The 19279-nt window shown below is 46.2% G+C and overlaps 3 protein-coding genes and 1 long non-coding RNA gene across 6 annotated transcripts; 2 read left to right on the top strand and 2 right to left on the bottom strand.

Annotated features, from left to right (window-relative positions):
* Positions 1-652: 652 nt before the first annotated feature.
* Positions 653-15364, bottom strand: LOC6498762 (small G protein signaling modulator 2). The gene is made up of 7 exons (XM_001967219.4): positions 14326-15364; positions 8957-9627; positions 8170-8893; positions 4417-4713; positions 2890-4348; positions 2538-2815; positions 653-2478 (listed from the first exon to the last, which is right to left on the bottom strand). Exons 1-7 carry the CDS (start codon positions 14396-14398, stop codon positions 2390-2392), a joined length of 3591 nt encoding a protein of 1196 aa, XP_001967255.1. The 5' UTR covers positions 14399-15364; the 3' UTR covers positions 653-2389.
* Positions 13040-14327, top strand: LOC123257578. 3 transcript variants are annotated; one of them, XR_006507711.1, is made up of 4 exons: positions 13040-13232; positions 13301-13397; positions 13460-13552; positions 13623-14327. It is a non-coding gene; the product is annotated as an uncharacterized LOC123257578 (long non-coding RNA). The 3 variants fall into 3 exon arrangements; XR_006507712.1 differs by having other exon boundaries at positions 13634-14327; XR_006507710.1 differs by having other exon boundaries at positions 13460-14327.
* Positions 15365-15498: 134 nt separating the features above from the next.
* LOC6498761 (TM2 domain-containing protein CG11103) lies at positions 15499-16365 on the bottom strand. The gene has a single exon (XM_001967220.4). It carries the CDS (start codon positions 16307-16309, stop codon positions 15650-15652), a length of 660 nt encoding a protein of 219 aa, XP_001967256.2. The 5' UTR covers positions 16310-16365; the 3' UTR covers positions 15499-15649.
* LOC6498788 (mRNA-capping enzyme) lies at positions 16366-19198 on the top strand. Its single transcript, XM_001967221.4, has 6 exons — positions 16366-16984; positions 17046-18017; positions 18074-18212; positions 18274-18547; positions 18604-18800; positions 18856-19198. The coding sequence occupies exons 1-6, from the start codon at positions 16763-16765 to the stop codon at positions 19068-19070; spliced, it is 2019 nt and encodes a 672-aa protein (XP_001967257.1). The 5' UTR covers positions 16366-16762; the 3' UTR covers positions 19071-19198.
* The last annotated feature ends 81 nt before the right edge of the window (positions 19199-19279 follow it).

Raw genomic sequence — 19279 nt, forward strand, 5'->3', positions numbered from 1 at the left:
AGCGGAGTGCCAGTGCTGGCCCGGTCCGACCCGGCCCGAGACGCAGTTTTTGGCCAAAAAACCAGGCCCCGAAACTGGGGCTGTGGCTTGGCCATTTCCGAGTCCCGGATTACCTCGCTCTTAAATGGATTTTAGATGAATTCTTGGCTCTGGCGGAAATAGAAGCCTAGTTTTTTGGATTTTCGGACATTTTGGGAAATAAAAAGAAGGTATTTAGGGGAAAAGAGTTGGAACTTTTGTTTAAAATTAGAGGGAAAGGGTTGGGAAATTGTTTTTCTCTCAAAAAGATTATTTAAATAAATAAATGGGTAAAAAATAATCATAAATAATATAATAATCATCATAATTTATTTAATTTCCATTAAATATATATTAAAATATCAATTTTAGGGGCAAAATCAGGAGCGGATTAGGATTTTAAGGGTGCTTCCGGCCATCTCTTAATCCGGCCCTGGTAAAAAAAAAGTCAAAATAACACTGGACTAAAAACTTTATATTTAATTAGTATTTAAAAAAAAAATTTTATTTCAAAAAAAATTTTATAAAATTAGTAAAGAATATTAAAATGATATAATATTATTTATTATTGTATTTTTATTTATTTATTATTAATTATTTATTTTTAGAAAACCCCCTTTTAGAAACTATGCCCCCCTCCCTTCTATAAAGAAAACAAGTGCCCTATTTTCTTGTAAACATTTTACATAATTCTCCTTTATTTCATGTTTTTGTGTCGATGTCTTCGGTAAATTATACATTGATCGCTCTGTTATTTTTCCCAGTGTATCCTGCCAACCTGATGGGATCTGTGAGACTGGGAGATCCCTATAATTCATGCAGTATGCTATATATGTGGCTACAATCGTGGTTTACCGTAATAGACTATATGCGCGGGCTCTATAGGTGGCGTCTCTACACAGACGGGGGTATATAAATATATATATACATATATATATATATATATAATATATGTATGTATGTGTGTGTGTGGTATATACTTTAGTATATAGACGTTAGCTTAGCTTGATTACGATACAGTATTGTGTTCTCATCGCAAGTCGAATCGAAAATGTGTATCAAAAGTGTGTGTCTCTGGGACTTGACTTCGTGATCCCTCTTCCGTACAGATACCCACCGCCCCTGGTGTAAAATATATCTCTTTCTATATCTCTCTAAACTCAACTCTTTTTCTCCAAGTGTATATTATATATATATTTTTTTAGCGCTTACAAAAATAACAATATTCAAAGAAGCAACAAGAAATCACATTAAGTTTTTTTTTTCGTTTTTGTTCGTTTTTTTTTTCTCTGTATCTATACACAAAAAGCGTGCTACTCGCAATATATCGTATATATAGTATATAGTAGTATATATCTGGTATATATCTAGTATATAGCGCTGTAGCCCAGTGGAGGGATTGGATTTTTGGTGCGCCTGCACTTACCAAAAAAACAACAACACTGAGAGAAACAAGTGGGAGACTTGGCCTGAGACTTGGCCAGAGACGGAAAGATACTTAGACTCTCCCTTCCACGCCCCACCTCCCTCCAGTATATGCTCCTTTTGGGTATATAATGTATATGTTTATAAATATTTTGTCCCTCTAATATATGTATGTATATGCCATAGTATGTAACGCCAACTTGGAATCAGGATCTATAATGTATATAGATAACTCTTAGCCTCTCCGCCCCGCTTCAAGCTACAAACAATAATAGTATATCTCATATATATGTGTGTGTGTGTCTGTGTGTATCTGATTAATCGATAGCCAGACCGATAACATAATCGTAAACATTAACAACAGTTTTGGCCGCCTCCGCAACCGCACAGCATTGCAATCCATATAGGGTCAGTATATAGACGGTATCTAATACAAATATCCAATATATATATATTCGATCTCTTGCGCAGATCGCTATCCTCTCGCCTATCGATTCTATCGAACTTTATCGATTATACAAAACGTATAAATATAATATTTATCGGGGGCCCCCATCCTCTCCTCTCCTCTCTCTCACAGTGTATATATTATATGTTATATGTGTATATATATATCGATATATAATATTATAGTACTATAATGTATAAGTATAAATAGTATCTATTTCTGTTACGTTGTTCGATTTCCGTTTTCCGTTTTCTGTTTTCTGTTTTCAGGTCTCAGGTCACTACAATTTCCTTAATTTCCTTAAATTGTTTTGTTTTTTTCTCTAAAATGTTTTGGTTTCTAAGCGATTTCCCAGCCGTTTTCACAAAAAAATTCAATTTTAAAATTTAAATTAGTGTTGGGAGAGCCTCCGGCGAGGGAGGTCCTTCCAAAAATTGCATTCTCTAAGGGGTGCGGGTCTCCAGGTGCCTGTAGATCTACTCTCCGTAGATCTCCTCCTTACTTGTTCTCGATGATGGTCTGCAGCTGGAGGACCAGGCTCCGGGACAACTGCAGGATAGACTGGGCATTGTGCCTCTCCGCCATTTCTGGAGGAGATCAAGGGATTAAAGTATGAGAGATTAGCCAAGAAATCCGGATAACCCACCATTGAAGAACTTGATGACGTCCGTAAAGTCCATGCTGTTCGAGAGGATGATGTCGCGGTAGGTCTCCAGCAGGGCCAGGGCCAGGAAGAGGACAAAGTGCCCGGAGGCGATGTGCTTGGCCGCCCAGATCACCTCCCAGGTGGCGAAGACGTCGTCGTAGACGAGCTCCCGTTTGAAGTCGAGCAGAAACCAGCGGTAGCAGAAGTAGAAGTGCGTGTAGTCCCCGTTCGAGTCCATCAGGTCGTACATCTCCGAGTCCAGGATCTGGATGAGCGATCTACAGAGAGAGATAGGGATTAGGATTAGCAAGGATAGGCAAGGCTATGGAGAAGAAGGATATGAAGCATCCACCTCATGTTGGCAAAGTGCATGTCCATGGCCCCGCCACTGGGAAAGTTCTCGATCATCCGCTCCATGAGCTTGCAGAAGCAGCTGTAGCTGAGGGACTCGTCGTCGAAGATGACCAGGAGCGGCGCCACCAGGTCGCACATGCCCTGCATGTAGCCCACGTCCAGGTGCTCCCACACGTACGTCGAGATCACGTTCCGCAGCTTGTCCAGGTTCTCGTTGGCGAAGTACCAGTAGTTCCGGTCGCACCTCTGCACGTCCTTCTCGATCCGGTGGAGATTGAGGCCGAACTGCTCCAGGAGCTCCACGCTGTAGACGCCACCGTTGGAGCTGGCCGGGGAGACGCAAGCGGACTTGGGCTCCTGCAGGGCGTCCAGGGAGGCCACCACGGTGATGTCCTCGTTCAGCGGCGACATCAGACTGGTCTTGCGCGAAGTGAACTCCTCGGTGAGATCGTCGTCCAGGGCGTCCAGGGAGGCGGCCTCCGTGATGATGACCGCCGTGGCCGGCTGGCTGGACTCCTCCTCCGGCTCCAGGTCCTCCGGGGACCGCACGTCATCGGCGCTGTGGAACTTGCTCAGCTGGCCCAGAGGCTCCCCCTCCTCCTCAGGCAGTTTCCCCTCCACGAGATCGGCGAACTCGTTGCCGACCGTCTCATAGCTGCTGGTGGAGGGGGAGGACTTGATGCTCAGCATCAGGATGTTGCCACTGCCGTCCAGACTGAGGCCCAGCTCGTTCTCCGGCTCGGAGTCGCCGAAGCAGTTCTCCTGGAGACGCAGCGGCTCCATGCCGTCGATGTTCTGGAACTCCAGGACCAGCTGCTCGCTCAGCTGAGGGATGACGCGCTCCTCCTCCGGGTTATCCAGCTCTGGCTTGTCCTCATCTTTAGCCCCAGAGTCCTGTTGCTCCTCCGCCTCCTGGCCCAGCTCCGGCTCGTCGAACAAGTCCCCCGGATCGGATATATCGGAGAAGTCATTGTCGTCGAAGACATCGTTCTCTCCCTCCTCGAGGACCAGGTTAATGTCGTCCTCGTCGCCCTCGTGATGGACCTGCCCCCGCTCCTGCTCCAGATCGAACTGCCGGCAGCCGTTGGTGAGTTTCTGGCGGGGATCCAGGGAGCTGGAGCTCTTGGCCGCCTGCCGGGCCTGCTCGGCGCTCAGCTTGGCCACCGCCAGGGCCGTCTTCTCCTTCTCCCGCTGCCGCACAATGGCCTCCACGGCCAGCCACTCGCTCATCGTCGTCTCGTAGTAGTGCTTGCAGGTCTCGTCCTGCTTCTTCCGCTCCTCCGGAGTGGAGCCGAAGGCATAGTGTCCGAGGAGATACGGCCACACGTCCTTCCTGAGGTCGGGCGCCACGCCGCCGAAGTAGACCAGCCGGTAGAACTCCAGCTCGCTGGTGACCACCCCGTCCTCGTGCATGGCCAGCCACTTGTCCCGGGTCAGGCCCTCCTCGTCCGCAGCCACTGGAGGAAAAGGTAAGAAATATTAAGGTTCTTACAAGGAGTTCAAGAGATAATCTTATTATCCTTACAGTCCGGCATTATCCTTCCGTTCACCAGGCCCGACAGGTGCGTCCGCACGGTGGACAGGTGGCGGCAGTAGGCCAGCCACCCGTAAAACGCCCGGGAGATGATCTGGCGCCTCATCGTGGAGCAGACCAGCTCGATGCTCGTGCTCTGGCTGGCCTGCATCAGCGGCGTCTCGCAGGTGCTCTGGTCGATGGAGAGGCTCTTGCTGGAGCAGTCGCTGCTCCCGGTGGTGGAGCAGCTGCCCAGGTGCTTGCGCCGCGGACTGGAGCGGCCCAGCTCCAGGATGGGGTGAGTGGCCACTGAAATGTATCATGGAGAGTGTTAGGATATAAGTTCTAGGGCAGTGGGGTCAGGAACTACTGCTCCAAAGCTGGAATCGTTCTTTATTCTTTAAAACTTAAATGTTATTTCATCCTCAAGGGTAGTTTCTTGATCAGGATCCCCTTCCGAGGCGTTCGAAAATAATTAAAAATGTATGAAGGACAATAAGGTCCACTTGGATATATATCTCAGTCTATATCTCAGCCATTTCTCATCCGATTCTCAAGCGCATTGTTTTTATCGGTTTCTACATCGATTCCCGATAGTCCTGCATCAAAATCTCAATGTGAAATATTTTTTCGATTTTTTCTCAACTTTTCCCATGGGATCCCCTTGGAAATGCTGGAATCCCCCATTTGGGCCACTGGGACGTCTATATCTCAGCCATTTCTCATAAAATTCTCTAGCGGATTGTTTTTATCGGTTTCTACATCGATTCCCGATAGTCCTGCATCAAAATCTCAATGTGAAATATTTTTTCGATTTTTTCTCAACTTTTCCCATGGGATCCCCTTGGAAATGCTGGAATCCCCCATTTGGGCCACTGGGACGTCTATATCTCAGCCATTTCTCATCCGATCCTCAAGAGGATTGTTTTTATCGATTTCTACATCGATTCTCGATAATTCTGCATCAAAATCTGAATGCGAAATATTTTTTCGATTTTTTCTCAACTTTTCCCATGGGATCCCCTTGGAAATGCTGGAATCCCCCATTTGGGCCACTGGGACGTCTATATCTCAGCCATTTCTCATCCGATCCTCAAGAGGATTGTTTTTATCGATTTCTACATCGATTCTCGATAATTCTGCATCAAAATCTGAATGCGAAATATTTTTTCGATTTTTTCTCAACTTTTCCCATGGGATCCCCTTGGAAATGCTGGAATCCCCCATTTGGGCCACTGGGACGTCTATATCTCAGCCATTTCTCATCCGATCCTCAAGAGGATTGTTTTTATCGATTTCTACATCGATTCCCGACAATTCTGCATCAAAATCTGAATGCGAAATATTTTTTCGATTTTTTCTCAACTTTTCCCATGGGATCCCCTTGGAAATGCTGGAAACCCCCATTTGGGCCACTGGGACTTCTATATCTCAGCCATTTCTCATCCGATCCTCAAGCGGATTGTTTTTATCGATTTCTACATCGATTCTCGATAATTCTGCATCAAAATCTGAATGCGAAATATTTTTTCGATTTTTTCTCAACTTTTCCCATGGGATCCCCTTGGAAATGCTGGAAACCCCCATTTGGGCCACTGGGACGTCTATATCTCAGCCATTTCTCATCCGATCCTCAAGCGGATTGTTTTTATCGATTTCTACATCGATTCCCGATAATTCTGCATCAAAATCTGAATGCGAAATATTTTTTCGATTTTTTCTCAACTTTTCAAATGGGATCCCCTTGGAAATGCTGGAATCCCCCATTTGGGCCACTGGGACGTCTATATCTCAGCCATTTCTCATCCGATCCTCAAGCGGATTGTTTTTATCGATTTCTACATCGATTCCCGATAATTCTGCATCAAAATCTGAATGCGAAATATTTTTTCGATTTTTTCTCAACTTTTCCCATGGGATCCCCTTGGAAATGCTGGAATCCCCCATTTGGGCCACTGGGACGTCTATATCTCAGCCATTTCTCATCCGATCCTCAAGCGGATTGTTTTTATCGATTTCTACATCGATTCTCGATAATTCTGCATCAAAATCTGAATGCGAAATATTTTTTCGATTTTTCTCAACTTTTCCCATGGGATCCCCTTGGAAATGCTGGAAACCCCAATTTGGGCCACTGGGACGTCTATATCTCAGCCATTTCTCATCCGATTCTCAAGCGGATTGTTTTTATTGATTTCTACATCGATTCCCGATAGTTCTGCATCAAAATCTGAATGCGAAATAGTTTTTCAATTTTTTTCTTAACTTTTCCCATGGGATCCCCTTGGAAATGCTGGAAACCCCCATTTGGGCCACTGGGACGTCTATATCTCAGCCATTTCTCATCCGATCCTCAAGCGGATTGTTTTTATCGATTTCTACATCGATTCTCGATAATTCTGCATCAAAATCTGAATGCGAAATATTTTTTCGATTTTTCTCAACTTTTCCCATGGGATCCCCTTGGAAATGCTGGAAACCCCAATTTGGGCCACTGGGACGTCTATATCTCAGCCATTTCTCATCCGATCCTCAAGCGGATTGTTTTTATCGATTTCTACATCGATTCCCGATAATTCTGCATCAAAATCTGAATGCGAAATATTTTTTCGATTTTTTCTCAACTTTTCCCATGGGATCCCCTTGGAAATGCTGGAATCCCCCATTTGGGCCACTGGGACGTCTATATCTCAGCCATTTCTCATCCGATCCTCAAGCGGATTGTTTTTATCGATTTCTACATCGATTCCCGATAATTCTGCATCAAAATCTGAATGCGAAATATTTTTTCGATTTTTTCTCAACTTTTCCCATGGGATCCCCTTGGAAATGCTGGAATCCCCCATTTGGGCCACTGGGACGTCTATATCTCAGCCATTTCTCATCCGATCCTCAAGCGGATTGTTTTTATCGATTTCTACATCGATTCCCGATAATTCTGCATCAAAATCTGAATGCGAAATATTTTTTCGATTTTTTCTCAACTTTTCCCGTGGGATCCCCTTGGAAATGCTGGAAACCCCCATTTGGGTCACTGGGACGTCTATATCTCAGCCATTTCTCATCCGATCCTCAAGCGGAGCATTTTAATCGATTTCTACATCGATTGCCGATATTTCTGCATCAAAATCTGAATGCGAAATATTTTTTAGATTTTTTTCCAAGTTTTCCGATGGGATCCCCTTGGGAAACCCCCTTGGGGTCCTCTGGGATGTCCATATCTCAGCAATTTTTCACCAAATCCTCAAGAGGATTGTTTTTATCGATTTCTACATCGATTCCCGATAATTCTGCATCAAAATCGGATTACGATAACCCCCCATTTGTCCCATGGCCATATGACCAATTTCCACCCTGGAATATCTTTAACTATTTCTAGATCTTCTATCTCCAATTCCCCATTGAAATCTGATATTTTGGATTTATTGCATTATTTTCCTGTATTCTAGTCATATAAGCGTATTTGGCACCCAAAAAAAAAAAATTGGCGCCATTTTGCTATAATTCGCAACCGCTTCTGGCCTATATAAGGCGACCCGACCGGGCGAAAATTTTTTTCGAAAATAATTTTTTGTTTGTTTTTGTTGTAATAAAAGTGTTAATAAAACAGAAATTTAATAGAATTTAATAGAAGTGACCTGTCAAATTACTAGTTCAGTGTTGGATTGTCAAAATCATAAAACAAAGTAGTTCCTTTTTAAAATCTTTTCAAATTCCAGCCCCAAAAGTGGAAACCCGGAAACCCCAAAAAGTTTAGAGACTCACAGAACTCCTCGTGCTGGCTCTTGCTGACCACACGGAAGACGTAATCGATGGGCGTTTCGTCCTGGCTCGATGATCCAGCCTCCATGACCGACGGCAGAATGTGGCGCCTCACACTCTTGGGCCAGGGGAAGAGCTTCCCGATGCCGCGCTGCGACCAGAGCGGCGGATCCAGCTGGCCATGGGGCAGGAGACCGGTTTCCAGGCAACTGAGGAAGGCCTGCAGATGCCCGCCCTCCGGGAAGTGGATCGGAGGCCGCTGAACGCCGTCCTGGCCGACGAGGATGATGGTGCCGCCGGTGTCCCCGCCCCGGTTCTGATGGCAGTGGACATACACGATCTCGTCCACGTTGATGTTGAGGGCGTAGCTCCAGTAGAAGCTCTTGTCGCTGTTGTCGCCGTCGGAGTAGCCGTTCATCAGCTGATTCGGAGTCCATTTGATGGTAAGTGACTGGATGCTCTGGTGGAGGCTCAGGTAGCCGGGCATCGGCTCCGACACGTCCTTGGGCAGGACGAGGACGTTGTTCTTGCCGTAGAGGAGGGTGGTGCGGGAGTTCTGGTGCAGCGACTCCACATAGTCCTTGGCCACGCTCGCCGGCGAGCAGGCCTTGAAGCTGCCGCTGCTGGTGTCCTCGGAGCTGGTGTGCAGGCTCCTCTTGAAGTTGATGATGGGCCGATGGCAGGTGGGTGGTGTCCTGTTCCCGGAACTGATCCTGTGCCGCTGAACCTGATAATGGAAATAATTAAATCTATTTTTTTCTTTGCAGGAGAATCGGAGGAGAATGCCTACCAGCTCATCCGCACAGGGATCGGACCAGTAGTGGTCGGCAGTCTTCGCCCGGGTGAACTCTAGGGCGCAGGGCCCCACCAGCAGGGAGCTCAGTATGGAGCCGTAGTCCGGATCGGCGACCAGCGCCTCCCGGTCGTAGTAGCTGCTGGCGTTGCCCACCAAGTGCTCGATGATCTTCGCCAGCCGCTTCTCGTAGAGGGCCAGCCGTATCCACAGATACTTGCCCAGGGGAGCGGCCATTCCGCCCGGAGTATTGCCACCGCCCGGCCCATTGGACACCGTGTTGATGGTGGTCACGGAGCTGCTGCTGCCGCTGCCCTTGCTGAGGAGCTTCGGCTTGATGATGCTGTCGCTGCTGGAGGAGGAGCGCTTGCCGCTCACGGCATGGCTCTCCTGGGCCAGTTCCAGCTCTAGGAGCCGCCGGCTGACGTAGTCCGCCTCCGGGCAGATCTTGGCTATCTTCTGGATCAGCGCCGTCGTCGAGGAGGTCTTGAAAAGGCCCAACGCCCGCCGCCGCAACCCGTGACTGAGACAGGCCTCGACGGCGCCACACAACGAGGTCACGGAGCTGCTCTCCTCGTGGACGTACTTCTTGGTGACCGCCTCCTCCATCAGCTGCTTGACCTCCTTCTTCACGCTGGCAATCAGCCGCTCCTTCAGCTCGCCCTCGGCTGGAAAAGGAAGTGGCAAGGAAGAGGATATCCCATTAAAGCAGTGAGAGAAAAAACGGGTAAGTCTCGGAAATCTATTCTATCCTAAGTAGAAAGTGTCCTTTCTATCAGATACTGACAATTTCTCCGACTGTCTTCGTTTGGCTCAAGTTCCACTCCCAGAAGGAGGCTCCGATAAGTATGCTTTGATTGATTGCACAGTGCCCCAGTGCCCCGATAGCCCAGCCCCCTATAGCCTTACAGTCCTTACAGTTATATCCTTGCTGTTTCTTCTTTTCGGGGACCTCCGTCAATCATTTTGTCATCGCTGTCACTTTTTGTTCCGTCTGCTTCTCTGCACACCACCAGACCAGACCAGACCAGACCAGACCCCAAACCTCGGAGTGTGTGTGTGTGCGGCGGACAGTGCGTATACTTGATGTAGGCCCACTGGCAGACTCCTCCTCCTCCGCCTCCTACCACCCACCCTTGCATCCCAATCGCCTTTTTTGGACAAACTTTCCATTTGAATTTTCTGTCACTGTCACTGGCAGTGCATATGCTTATGGCCGGCACTGTACTCGCATGTACAGTGTGCCCCGCCATTGTTCTATATACAAATATGCTAATAGGATGAAAGGACCAAGCCAGCAGAGGGAGATGGTGGGGTAGGGAGCACAGGACCAGGACCAGGACCAGGGAGGGAGAAGCGCGCTTCTAATTAGAATGGAAATAAAGGATTTACGCCGCTACGTGACAAGGCCCGGCAATGTCCTGGACGCCGGGACTCCTTCGGCTTGGAAGCCCGGGAAGCCCCTGGCAGTAGTCCCCCCCCACCCCCCCTCGTTGGGCGCCCGGCAGACCTCCACAAAGGACAAAATCGATGGGAAAACTTTTTCGACCAAGAAATTGCAAGGAAAACAAAGCAAAAATGCAAAACTTTTCCAACATCTTGAAGGGAAATTCTGAAAGACATTCTTTGGAAAATTTTCATTCAATTTTGTTTTTTATTTATTAAAATTATAAAAGAAATAGGAAAGTTAAACAAAGGATAGAAATTTTAAGAGGGTTTAAAAAAGGGTTTAGGGCTTACTTTTTTAAAAAATAATATATTTAAGGCTCTTAATTTAAATTACAAAATTATAGAGGAATTTAATGCCTTGATTTTTTAATATTTTCATTAAACACATTATTTTATAAAATATATTTAAAGATCAATTATATGATTTATTTAAAGAAAGTTTAAAGCCCAAATAGAGTTTTGAATTAAAAGTTTGTATCTTAAAGTTAAAATAAAGTCAAAATACATAAAATAAATAAGTAAAAATAGTAAATAAGTCTTAAATAAGTTAAAACAATTGAAAACCCAACTCTTAAAACTAAAATTTCAACAAAAAAACAAACAAAAACTGAAAAATAACAAAAACAAATGGAAAGTTTGAAGAGAAAAGCCCTCGAAAGAGTGGCTCTCTCCGAAAGTGGCACTCGAAAGATGCAGAAAATATTTATTCACAATAGTAGTTGGGCGGAAGGAAGCAGCTGATAAGAGCCTGGAGCTCTAAATACCAGGATAAATAATGAATAACGGTAATTAAATGGGGAATGCCATTGAAGAGGCCAAGAGCGCCTCTCTCCCCACTCTCCACTCCCCACTCCCCATTTCCCACTCGCTAAGTTGTTTATTTTCAATTTTCAAATGCAATTTGCAATTGCCGTGACTTCCATAAACAACAGAGGGGTGGGGTAGTGGAGGGTTGCCAGTTGCAACAAGGGGTATGCGAGGTGGTGTGCCTGGCATGTGTGCGTGTTTATAGTAACCTTGAACGTCAACCAGCGATGCTAAAAAACTTCCTTGAATTATAACCTACAACAACAACAACAACAACAGAGCCGGGCAGAGCAGAGCAGAGCAGAGCAGAACAGAACAGGACTAAACAGGAATGAACAGAGTGGAGCGCGCGAAAGAGCCAGCAAGAGGGTATGGGATGTGTGTTTGGGGGGGGAGCATAGGATAATTACAAGAGTGCGATAGAGATGGAGAGATTGGAGCGACACCTGCGACGCTGCCAACACACCACAGGCCACACACTTGACCCTGAACAACATAAAACAGCTGATGACAGGGCACACTCACTCACCCATACACACACACACACACACACACTCACACACATACACACTAATACACAGGCACGTAGGCAACAAAAGGAAAATGAAAACGAAAACGCAAAAATGGGGGGAAATCCGAGAAGAAAGGCAGAAAGGAAGAGGCGACGAGCCGGCGAAGGCGCGAATGGGCGAGGTGAGGTGAGATGGCAGATGAGACGCTAACCACTCTTGCTCTTCTCATGTTAACAGAGCGGGATGGCGAATGGAGCTCGTGATGGTGCGTGTGAGCCCCAAAAAAGGGCGTAGGCAGGACCTAATTAAACGGGGGTTTCACAAAATATTAAAAAATATTTTAAAAATCATAAATATTACAAATACTATTAATCCTCTTTTTCCACTAATACTTATATTTTTTTATTAGTAGTAGTATTAATACCCCTTCTTGTCCTACGCCCCTGAATGCAACAGGAACTTGCTGCGTGCTCCTTTAATTTGCTGCCAGTTTCAGGCGGCAGCAGAAGAAGCAACACCCACCCCGCCCCGCCCCGCCCCACACACACATCATTAAATCCCATGCCATGGCCGCCATATTGTAAATGGAAGCGGGGCTCAAACATATGTTTGTTACCCAACAAAAGGCCGAAGCGCACGCCACACATACGCATATACACACAGTACGTGTGTGTGCGTGTGTATGTATAAGTTTGAGCGTCTTGTATTTGTGCACAGAGAAAAAAAAAAGCAAAGAAAACAAAGGATATTTAAACAAAAGAAGTTAAGAGCTGGAAAGAGAGGGTCGAAAGAATGAGAAACCCTTTGGAAGATTAAAACGGGAATTCTAGAGATGGTCTTTGAAAGAGAAATACAGCAATAATAATATTTAATAGTTTTTATATTAAAAATATAGTTAAATTAGTATTAATATTTATTCTAGATAGCAACTAATCTTTAGAAATGTCATCCCTGATAAAAATCTGAAGAATAACCCTTCTAAGTATGCTATGCTTTTTCCCCCACTTCCGCTATCACGCCCAAAAACTTTATCCCACAACTTGGTTCGTGATTAATTAACAAATGATTAATGATGTCCTCTTTAGGAGAGTGAGACAAGTAAGAAGATACATATTTCCATTTATTCTTCTTGCTTGGGTTTTTTTTTCAGTGCCCTAAAGAGACGAAAATATTATGGAATCCTAAGGATATAGACCGGACATTGCTCGCGCTTCTCTGATTACTTTTATTGCCAGCAATTTGATGAATTTGAAATGAGAGGGACGCGGCCGGAAGGATGGGGTGGCGATGGGGCGATGGGGCTATGGGGGTGGAGTGAAAGAATGGCCAGCCGGACGTAATCGCATCAGGAATATACAATGTCTAATGCAATTACCGGTTCCGTCCGTCATTAAGAGTCCCCGATACGAATACGGATAGGATATGCACGGTCAATTAGCTGCGCTCGCTAAAAAGTGGACAAGAAAAGAGACCTTAACAAGGAAGAAGAAGACAAGAGATTAACGGTAAATTGACCTATTGGCCGTGAACTTTTGCATTTTGCATGGTCAACGTAATTCTACTTAATTGGCAGGGCGCTGCTCGCCAGGAACGCCAGGACGGATGGATGGCGATGCAATCGATGCCAATTAGAACGATTATACGTCCATTTCCGCATTTTATTTTGATCGGTAATTAAATTGATTACCTGACAGGAAGATTGTTAACTGATTTAAGCCATTTTCCAATCAAGTTCTTCGAGCCAAACTACTACTACTACTTTGAGAGAGAGAGAGAGAGAGAGTCGAGTTTCGAAGAACAACTTATGCTATTAAGGATTCCCGAAGTAATCAATTATTTCACGATGCAAACTTTCACGAAATGCTACCATAAAACTTTACTTCATTACACAAAAGTTTCGTTTCAGAAAAGTTGAATTTTCGTGTGTGTATGTATATATGGAGATATATACAAACATATACATATGTATTCGAATGTATCCTATCCCTCCATATTCGAAGCCCAAGCCCAAGCCCAAGTAAGTATGCTATGATTCGGCTCTCGAGTCTCGAGACTCGAGTTCATTGAAGCAATTACAAAAAAATGTTTGCTTGCCTGAACTTTCAATATACAGTGATCTAAACTTAAGTATAACATTTAACTAAGAAACTTAAAACAATAATTTAAAAAAAAAAAATTAGTAAGGATAGATTTCATAAATAATTCAAAAATCAATGTTAAGTTTTAATATTATTCTTTCTTGGTTCCTTTTAGGGACTGCCCACCGTAGGCCCACTCCTCTACTTTCTTCCTCTTCTTACAAAAACAACGGCAAATCATTTCACTTTCGCACCTTCTACGCATCAACACCAAAACGAAAACGAAACAAAAACAACAACAACAACACGCACACAGACACCAAGTAGCCACATTGGCGTTCATGCATGTACATATGTGTAATTGGTATTTGCAGCCATGTTGTGTGAGTGTGTGTGTGTATTGCCGAAATATGTTGAGAGTTATTTTGTTATTTTTTTTTTTGGAGAAATATTTGGAATGTGTTGGGAGGGGGAGGAGAAAACGGAGCTGGAGAGAAGGTAAAAGTTGATTCTCACTCACCGCTGTTGGCGTCGCCTGAGGCGTTGGCAGCGCTGCCGGCGCCGCCGCCACTGAAACTGTGTAGCATGTTCATTTGTATTGGTGGATGATGGACGCTCGCTCTCGCTCGCTCTTTTTTTTTATTTTATTTTTTTCCCTTTTTGGTATTATTCTTGAGGCAAATATTTTCAGTTGATGCTTCTCTCTCTGTCGCTTTTCCTTTTCTTTAGTTTTCAAATATTTTTTTTTGGCCAGCTGCTTCCTTTCTTCCTTTTTTTGTTTTTGTGTTTTTTCGGTTCTTCGTGTTAACAAAAGTTTGGTATCAAAAAATGTCCTTTAGATTCGTTGTCTTATTTCTTAGTTGTTGCATTTCAAAACTACTACTACTATTACTACATTTTACTACTACGCACACACACACATCCAGCCAGCCAGCTAGCCAGCACACACACACTTATATAAGCAAAAAAAAAAAAAAACAACAAGTTGCGTGCGTGTGTGTGTGATGATGATGATGCTGCCGCTGCTGTTTTTGTTGTTGCTGATGGTTGGTAGTAGTAGAAGTACTGTTATTCACATTTTTGCAGCCTTTTGTTGCATACTTTTGGGGCAGCTTTCTCTCGCTATCTCTCCTCTTCCCTCCAGTGTGTGTGTGCGGTCCTTGTCTCTTTCTATTATTGTAATTTTTTCATTTATTTATTTACTAGTTTCCGTAGTTTATTTATTTATTATTGAGTTTTTTTGTTGTTTTTCCTGCTGCGCAGTCGACCGCTCTGCTTGCCAGTGTGACCGCGAATGGCGTGCCTTCCTCAAAAATACATCATAATATATATATGTATGTATATTTTTACATATTTCTGTGTATATGTTTGTCTCCAAAATCCAGTATATTTCTGCGTAATACTTTCTCCTGGTTTTCGCGTCAGCCGGAAAGCAGGAAGCGCAAAGCGATACAACCGACTTGGCGCTGGCTTAAATAGAATTTCCTCCTTTCTGAGAGACCGTATAAGCGTTCGAATACCGTTATCCAAGAATTAGAGAGACCAAACTTATCAAAATGGCGACACAAAATGGAGAGCGGTTGATTTGAAGCCATTTTATTATCTATTTTTAATGGCTATCTAAAAGTTTTTAAAGTTCTTTTTCCCCAAATCTTTCCCCCATTTCCTTTTAATAAAAAAAAACTGAGTCATATTATGTTAAGAAGATTCTTTATTGAGTTCTTAACAATACTTACAGTATCAGGTTTTAAATTAGTGTCAGTAATGAATGTATTTCATGATTGATATTATTTATAGTGGAAGATTCTTAAACTAAGATACGCATATGTACAAATATCACACGTCTAGACATAGGGATTCCAGTTGCTGCCGTCCTCTGGCAGGAGATTGTTGGTGATTAGCAGGATGACGTCGATGATCCACCACACGCCCACGCCGCCCATGGTCAGCAGCTTGCCCACCGCAGTGCCAGTTTGGCCGAGACAGAAGCGATCCATGCCGAGGAAGCCCAGCAGCATGCTGTAGATGAGGGTCGTCACGAAGTAGTGATCCGTGTAGCGGATGCAGGGCACTCCCTCGCGGAAAAAGGTGCGATTCCCGAAGCAATCGATATCCGGAAAGACCGTGCACTGCACTTTGGTGTGCTCCACATCGTGGTAGGTGGAGCCGCCGAACTTCAGGCAGCCGTATTTCTTCTCTATTTTCGCAGTGGCGTTCTCCCGGTGATCGATGGGTTCCTTGCACTCCAGGAAGTCGCGCGGCAGGAAGGAGCACATCACATTCGGCCCCAGTGGATAGAAAACGGAGCTCGAGGCTGATCCGCCGGATGACGAGGCGGATGCCGAGGCCAGTTGCGCCTGGACGGGCACCACCGACTGCACCGCGGTGCCGGAGACGACGGTCTGGGGCTGCTCCTTATCGCTGCGTGCCTGGATGGCCAGGGTGGCGGGATTTGTGGCCATAAAGGACACAAAAATCGCGAAAAACACCAGTCTGTTTTTCATTTTTCTGAAATCAGCTGTTTGCGGACAGAGTTGCCAGATGGTTGGAGGAGCAGACTTTAGAGAGATGCCACATCGGCAGTAATTTGAAATTCCAACTTTATATTCGTCAGAATCATTTAATTATTCTTTTTAATTACAACTAATAATTGACAGAAAGTAATTTAATATTTAATGTACTTAATTATTGAGGTCTGAAGCTGAATCTCTTGTTAAAATCGAGGTGGCTGAAACATTTGACAGCACTGTCTGGCTCTGGGCCATCGCAAAGTATGGCCACACGGTCCCAGGTAGTTGTGTGAAAATGTGAGATCCCAGCCAACGCAAGCACAACAAAACTGATACCTGGCGAAGTAGTATCTGTGACAACTGCAAGTGCTTTGGCCTAAGCAACGGCTACCCAACCCGTGCTGCCCGCGCATCCCGCCTAGGAAGTGACCAACTAACAGCCGGAAGATGGCCCAATCCCATCGGGAGAGGGACAGGGATCGGGACCGGGGCCGTGACTCTGGCCCGCTACCCAATCGTTGGCTATATTGTCCTCGTAAAAGCGATACCATCATCGCGGAGCGCTTTCTCGCCTTTAAAACACCGCTGAGCGCCAATTTTCAGGACAAAATGCCCATCGAGTGCACCTTTCGGCCGGAGATGCTGTTCGACTACTGCAAGACCATGAAGGTAAGTCCTCCATATCCTTCCATCCTTCATTCACGTTGATTATATCCCCTCTTGATTACAGTTGAAACTGGGTCTCTGGGTGGACTTGACGAACACAAAACGCTTCTACGATCGGGCCACAGTCGAGGAGCGCGGCACCCAGTACATCAAGCTCCAGTGCCGGGGACATGGCGAGACCCCGTCGCCGGAGCAAACGCGCAGCTTCATAGAGATCGTGGACAACTTCATCAACGAGCGTCCCTTCGATGTGATCGCCGTGCACTGCACCCACGGCTTCAATCGCACAGGCTTCCTCATCGTCTCGTATATGGTGGAGCGCTTGGACTGCTCCGTGGAAGCCGCTCTGGCCGTCTTCGCCGGCGCCCGTCCGCCGGGTATCTACAAGCAGGACTACATCAACGAGCTGTACAAGCGATACGAGGACGAGGAGGATGCCCCGCAAGCCCCAGAGCAGCCCAACTGGTGTCTGGACTACGACGACAGCAACGGCGACGGATCCGCTTCGGAGGTGGACAGTCGGAAGCGACACTTCGACGATCACAGCTCTTCCACATCCGCTGGGCAGCAGCATGGTGAGCCCGGGCAGGAGGGCGACGATGCGGACGATCAGGAGGGTGAAGAGGGCGACGGCGATGCCTCCACGTCGGACGGGCAGCCACGGAAGAAGCGGCGCCGCGAGATGGTAGTCAAGAATGCCACATTTATGGCCGGTGTTCCCGGCGTACGCCAGGTTAGTGATCAGCCAAGACTGGGAGAGCTGCAGAGGAAGGTCCAGGACTGGTGTAATTGGAACAAGAACGGGTTCCCGGGAGCACAGCCCGTTTCCATGGACAGGCACAACATAAAGCGCCTCAGTGAGATTCCCTACCGTGTGTCTTGGAAGGCGGACGGTACGCGTTACATGATGCTCATCGACGGCCGCGACGAGGTCTACTTCTTCGATCGCAACCACTCGTGCTTTCAGGTAGAAAGCGTTGCCTTTGTCGACGGCAAGAACCTCAACGATCACCTGGAGGGCACACTCTTGGATGGGGTAAATAGCTGAGACCTCATTCGTAGCTCCTTCTTACATTTGTTTTCTCTTTTCAGGAAATGGTGCTGGACAAGGTGGGTGAAACGGTGACGCCACGCTATCTGGTGTATGACATTGTGAGACTTTCGCATCGCGACGTCAAGGACGAGCCCTTCTTCCCCAACCGACTGGATTACATTAAGAAAGAAGTGATAGGTGAGTTCCTCCCACTCTCTTTAAATGATATCCTTACTCATTTGGACTCTATACGTTTCAGGTCCTCGCATCCTTGGAATGAAGCATGGCATTATCAACCAGCGACTGCAGGCTTTCAGTGTGCGCGGCAAGGATTTCTGGGACATTTGGATGTCCGCCCGGCTGCTGGGCGAGAAGTTTGCGCGCACATTAACTCACGAGCCAGACGGCCTGATCTTCCAGCCCTCGCAGCAGCCCTACCTGGCCGGCGTCTGCTCGGATGTCTTCAAGTGGAAGCCGCACGAACTCAACTCCGTTGACTTTCGCCTCAAGGTCATCATGGAGCGTGGCGAGGGGTAAGTCTACTGGAATGTATGTAAGTGGAGCTATTAACACCATCTCATCATTAAAGGCTGCTCACCAAGAAGGTGGGCTTCCTCTATGTGGGCGGGCACGACGCTCCCTTCGGTCGAATGCAGAAGCTAACGAAGGAGGTGCGAGAGCTGGACAACCGGATTGTGGAGTGCACCATGAATCAGTATGGCAACTGGGAGTTTATGCGCGAGCGAACCGACAAGAAGCATCCAAACAGCTACAAAACAGCGCGCGGTAAGATCTCTAAACCATTATCCTTGACATATTTGACAATATTGTTCCTCCGTAGCTGTTGTGGAGAGTATAACGCATCCGATTACCAAGGACTACCTACTAAACTATATCGCGAACTGCGGCTTTCGCGACGATCATGCCATGATGCCGCCACCGCCCAACTCTCACGGCCACCACGGGGGCCACCACGGTCAGGGTCAGGGTTCGTCACATTCGTCACACGGCCATGGCGGAGCACCCCCACCGCCCGGCCAGCACCGGCCCCACTAGCACGCCTCACGTCCCACGCCTCATCTCTCTGTTCATCTCATCGAACCCCGACACTAGGAAAATAATTAATACCCAATAAATATAAATAATTCAAATGGATGTATGATTCCACTTGACGCTGTGTTGGATGACAAAACGTGTTCTTTTTCCCTGATTTTTATTACGAAACAGAAGCGATAACTTGAGGAGAAGTCGTGGTATGGACTTGG

Source organism: Drosophila ananassae, chromosome XR (assembly GCF_017639315.1).
Source record: "Drosophila ananassae strain 14024-0371.13 chromosome XR, ASM1763931v2, whole genome shotgun sequence".
Lineage (NCBI taxonomy): Eukaryota > Metazoa > Arthropoda > Insecta > Diptera > Drosophilidae > Drosophila > Drosophila ananassae.

Coding starts and splice junctions, on each gene's coding strand:
- LOC6498762 (XM_001967219.4), bottom strand. CDS start 14,398: ATGAACATGCTACACAGTTTCAGTGGCGGCGGCGCCGGCAGCGCTGCC. Junction 4,714..8,169: donor GAGCCAGCACGAGGAGTTCT/GTGAGTCTCTAA, acceptor GATACATTTCAG/TGGCCACTCACCCCATCCTG. Junction 4,349..4,416: donor CGGAAGGATAATGCCGGACT/GTAAGGATAATA, acceptor CTTTTCCTCCAG/TGGCTGCGGACGAGGAGGGC.
- LOC6498761 (XM_001967220.4), bottom strand. CDS start 16,309: ATGAAAAACAGACTGGTGTTTTTCGCGATTTTTGTGTCCTTTATGGCC.
- LOC6498788 (XM_001967221.4), top strand. CDS start 16,763: ATGGCCCAATCCCATCGGGAGAGGGACAGGGATCGGGACCGGGGCCGT. Junction 18,213..18,273: donor CATTAAGAAAGAAGTGATAG/GTGAGTTCCTCC, acceptor TATACGTTTCAG/GTCCTCGCATCCTTGGAATG. Junction 18,548..18,603: donor ATCATGGAGCGTGGCGAGGG/GTAAGTCTACTG, acceptor TCATCATTAAAG/GCTGCTCACCAAGAAGGTGG.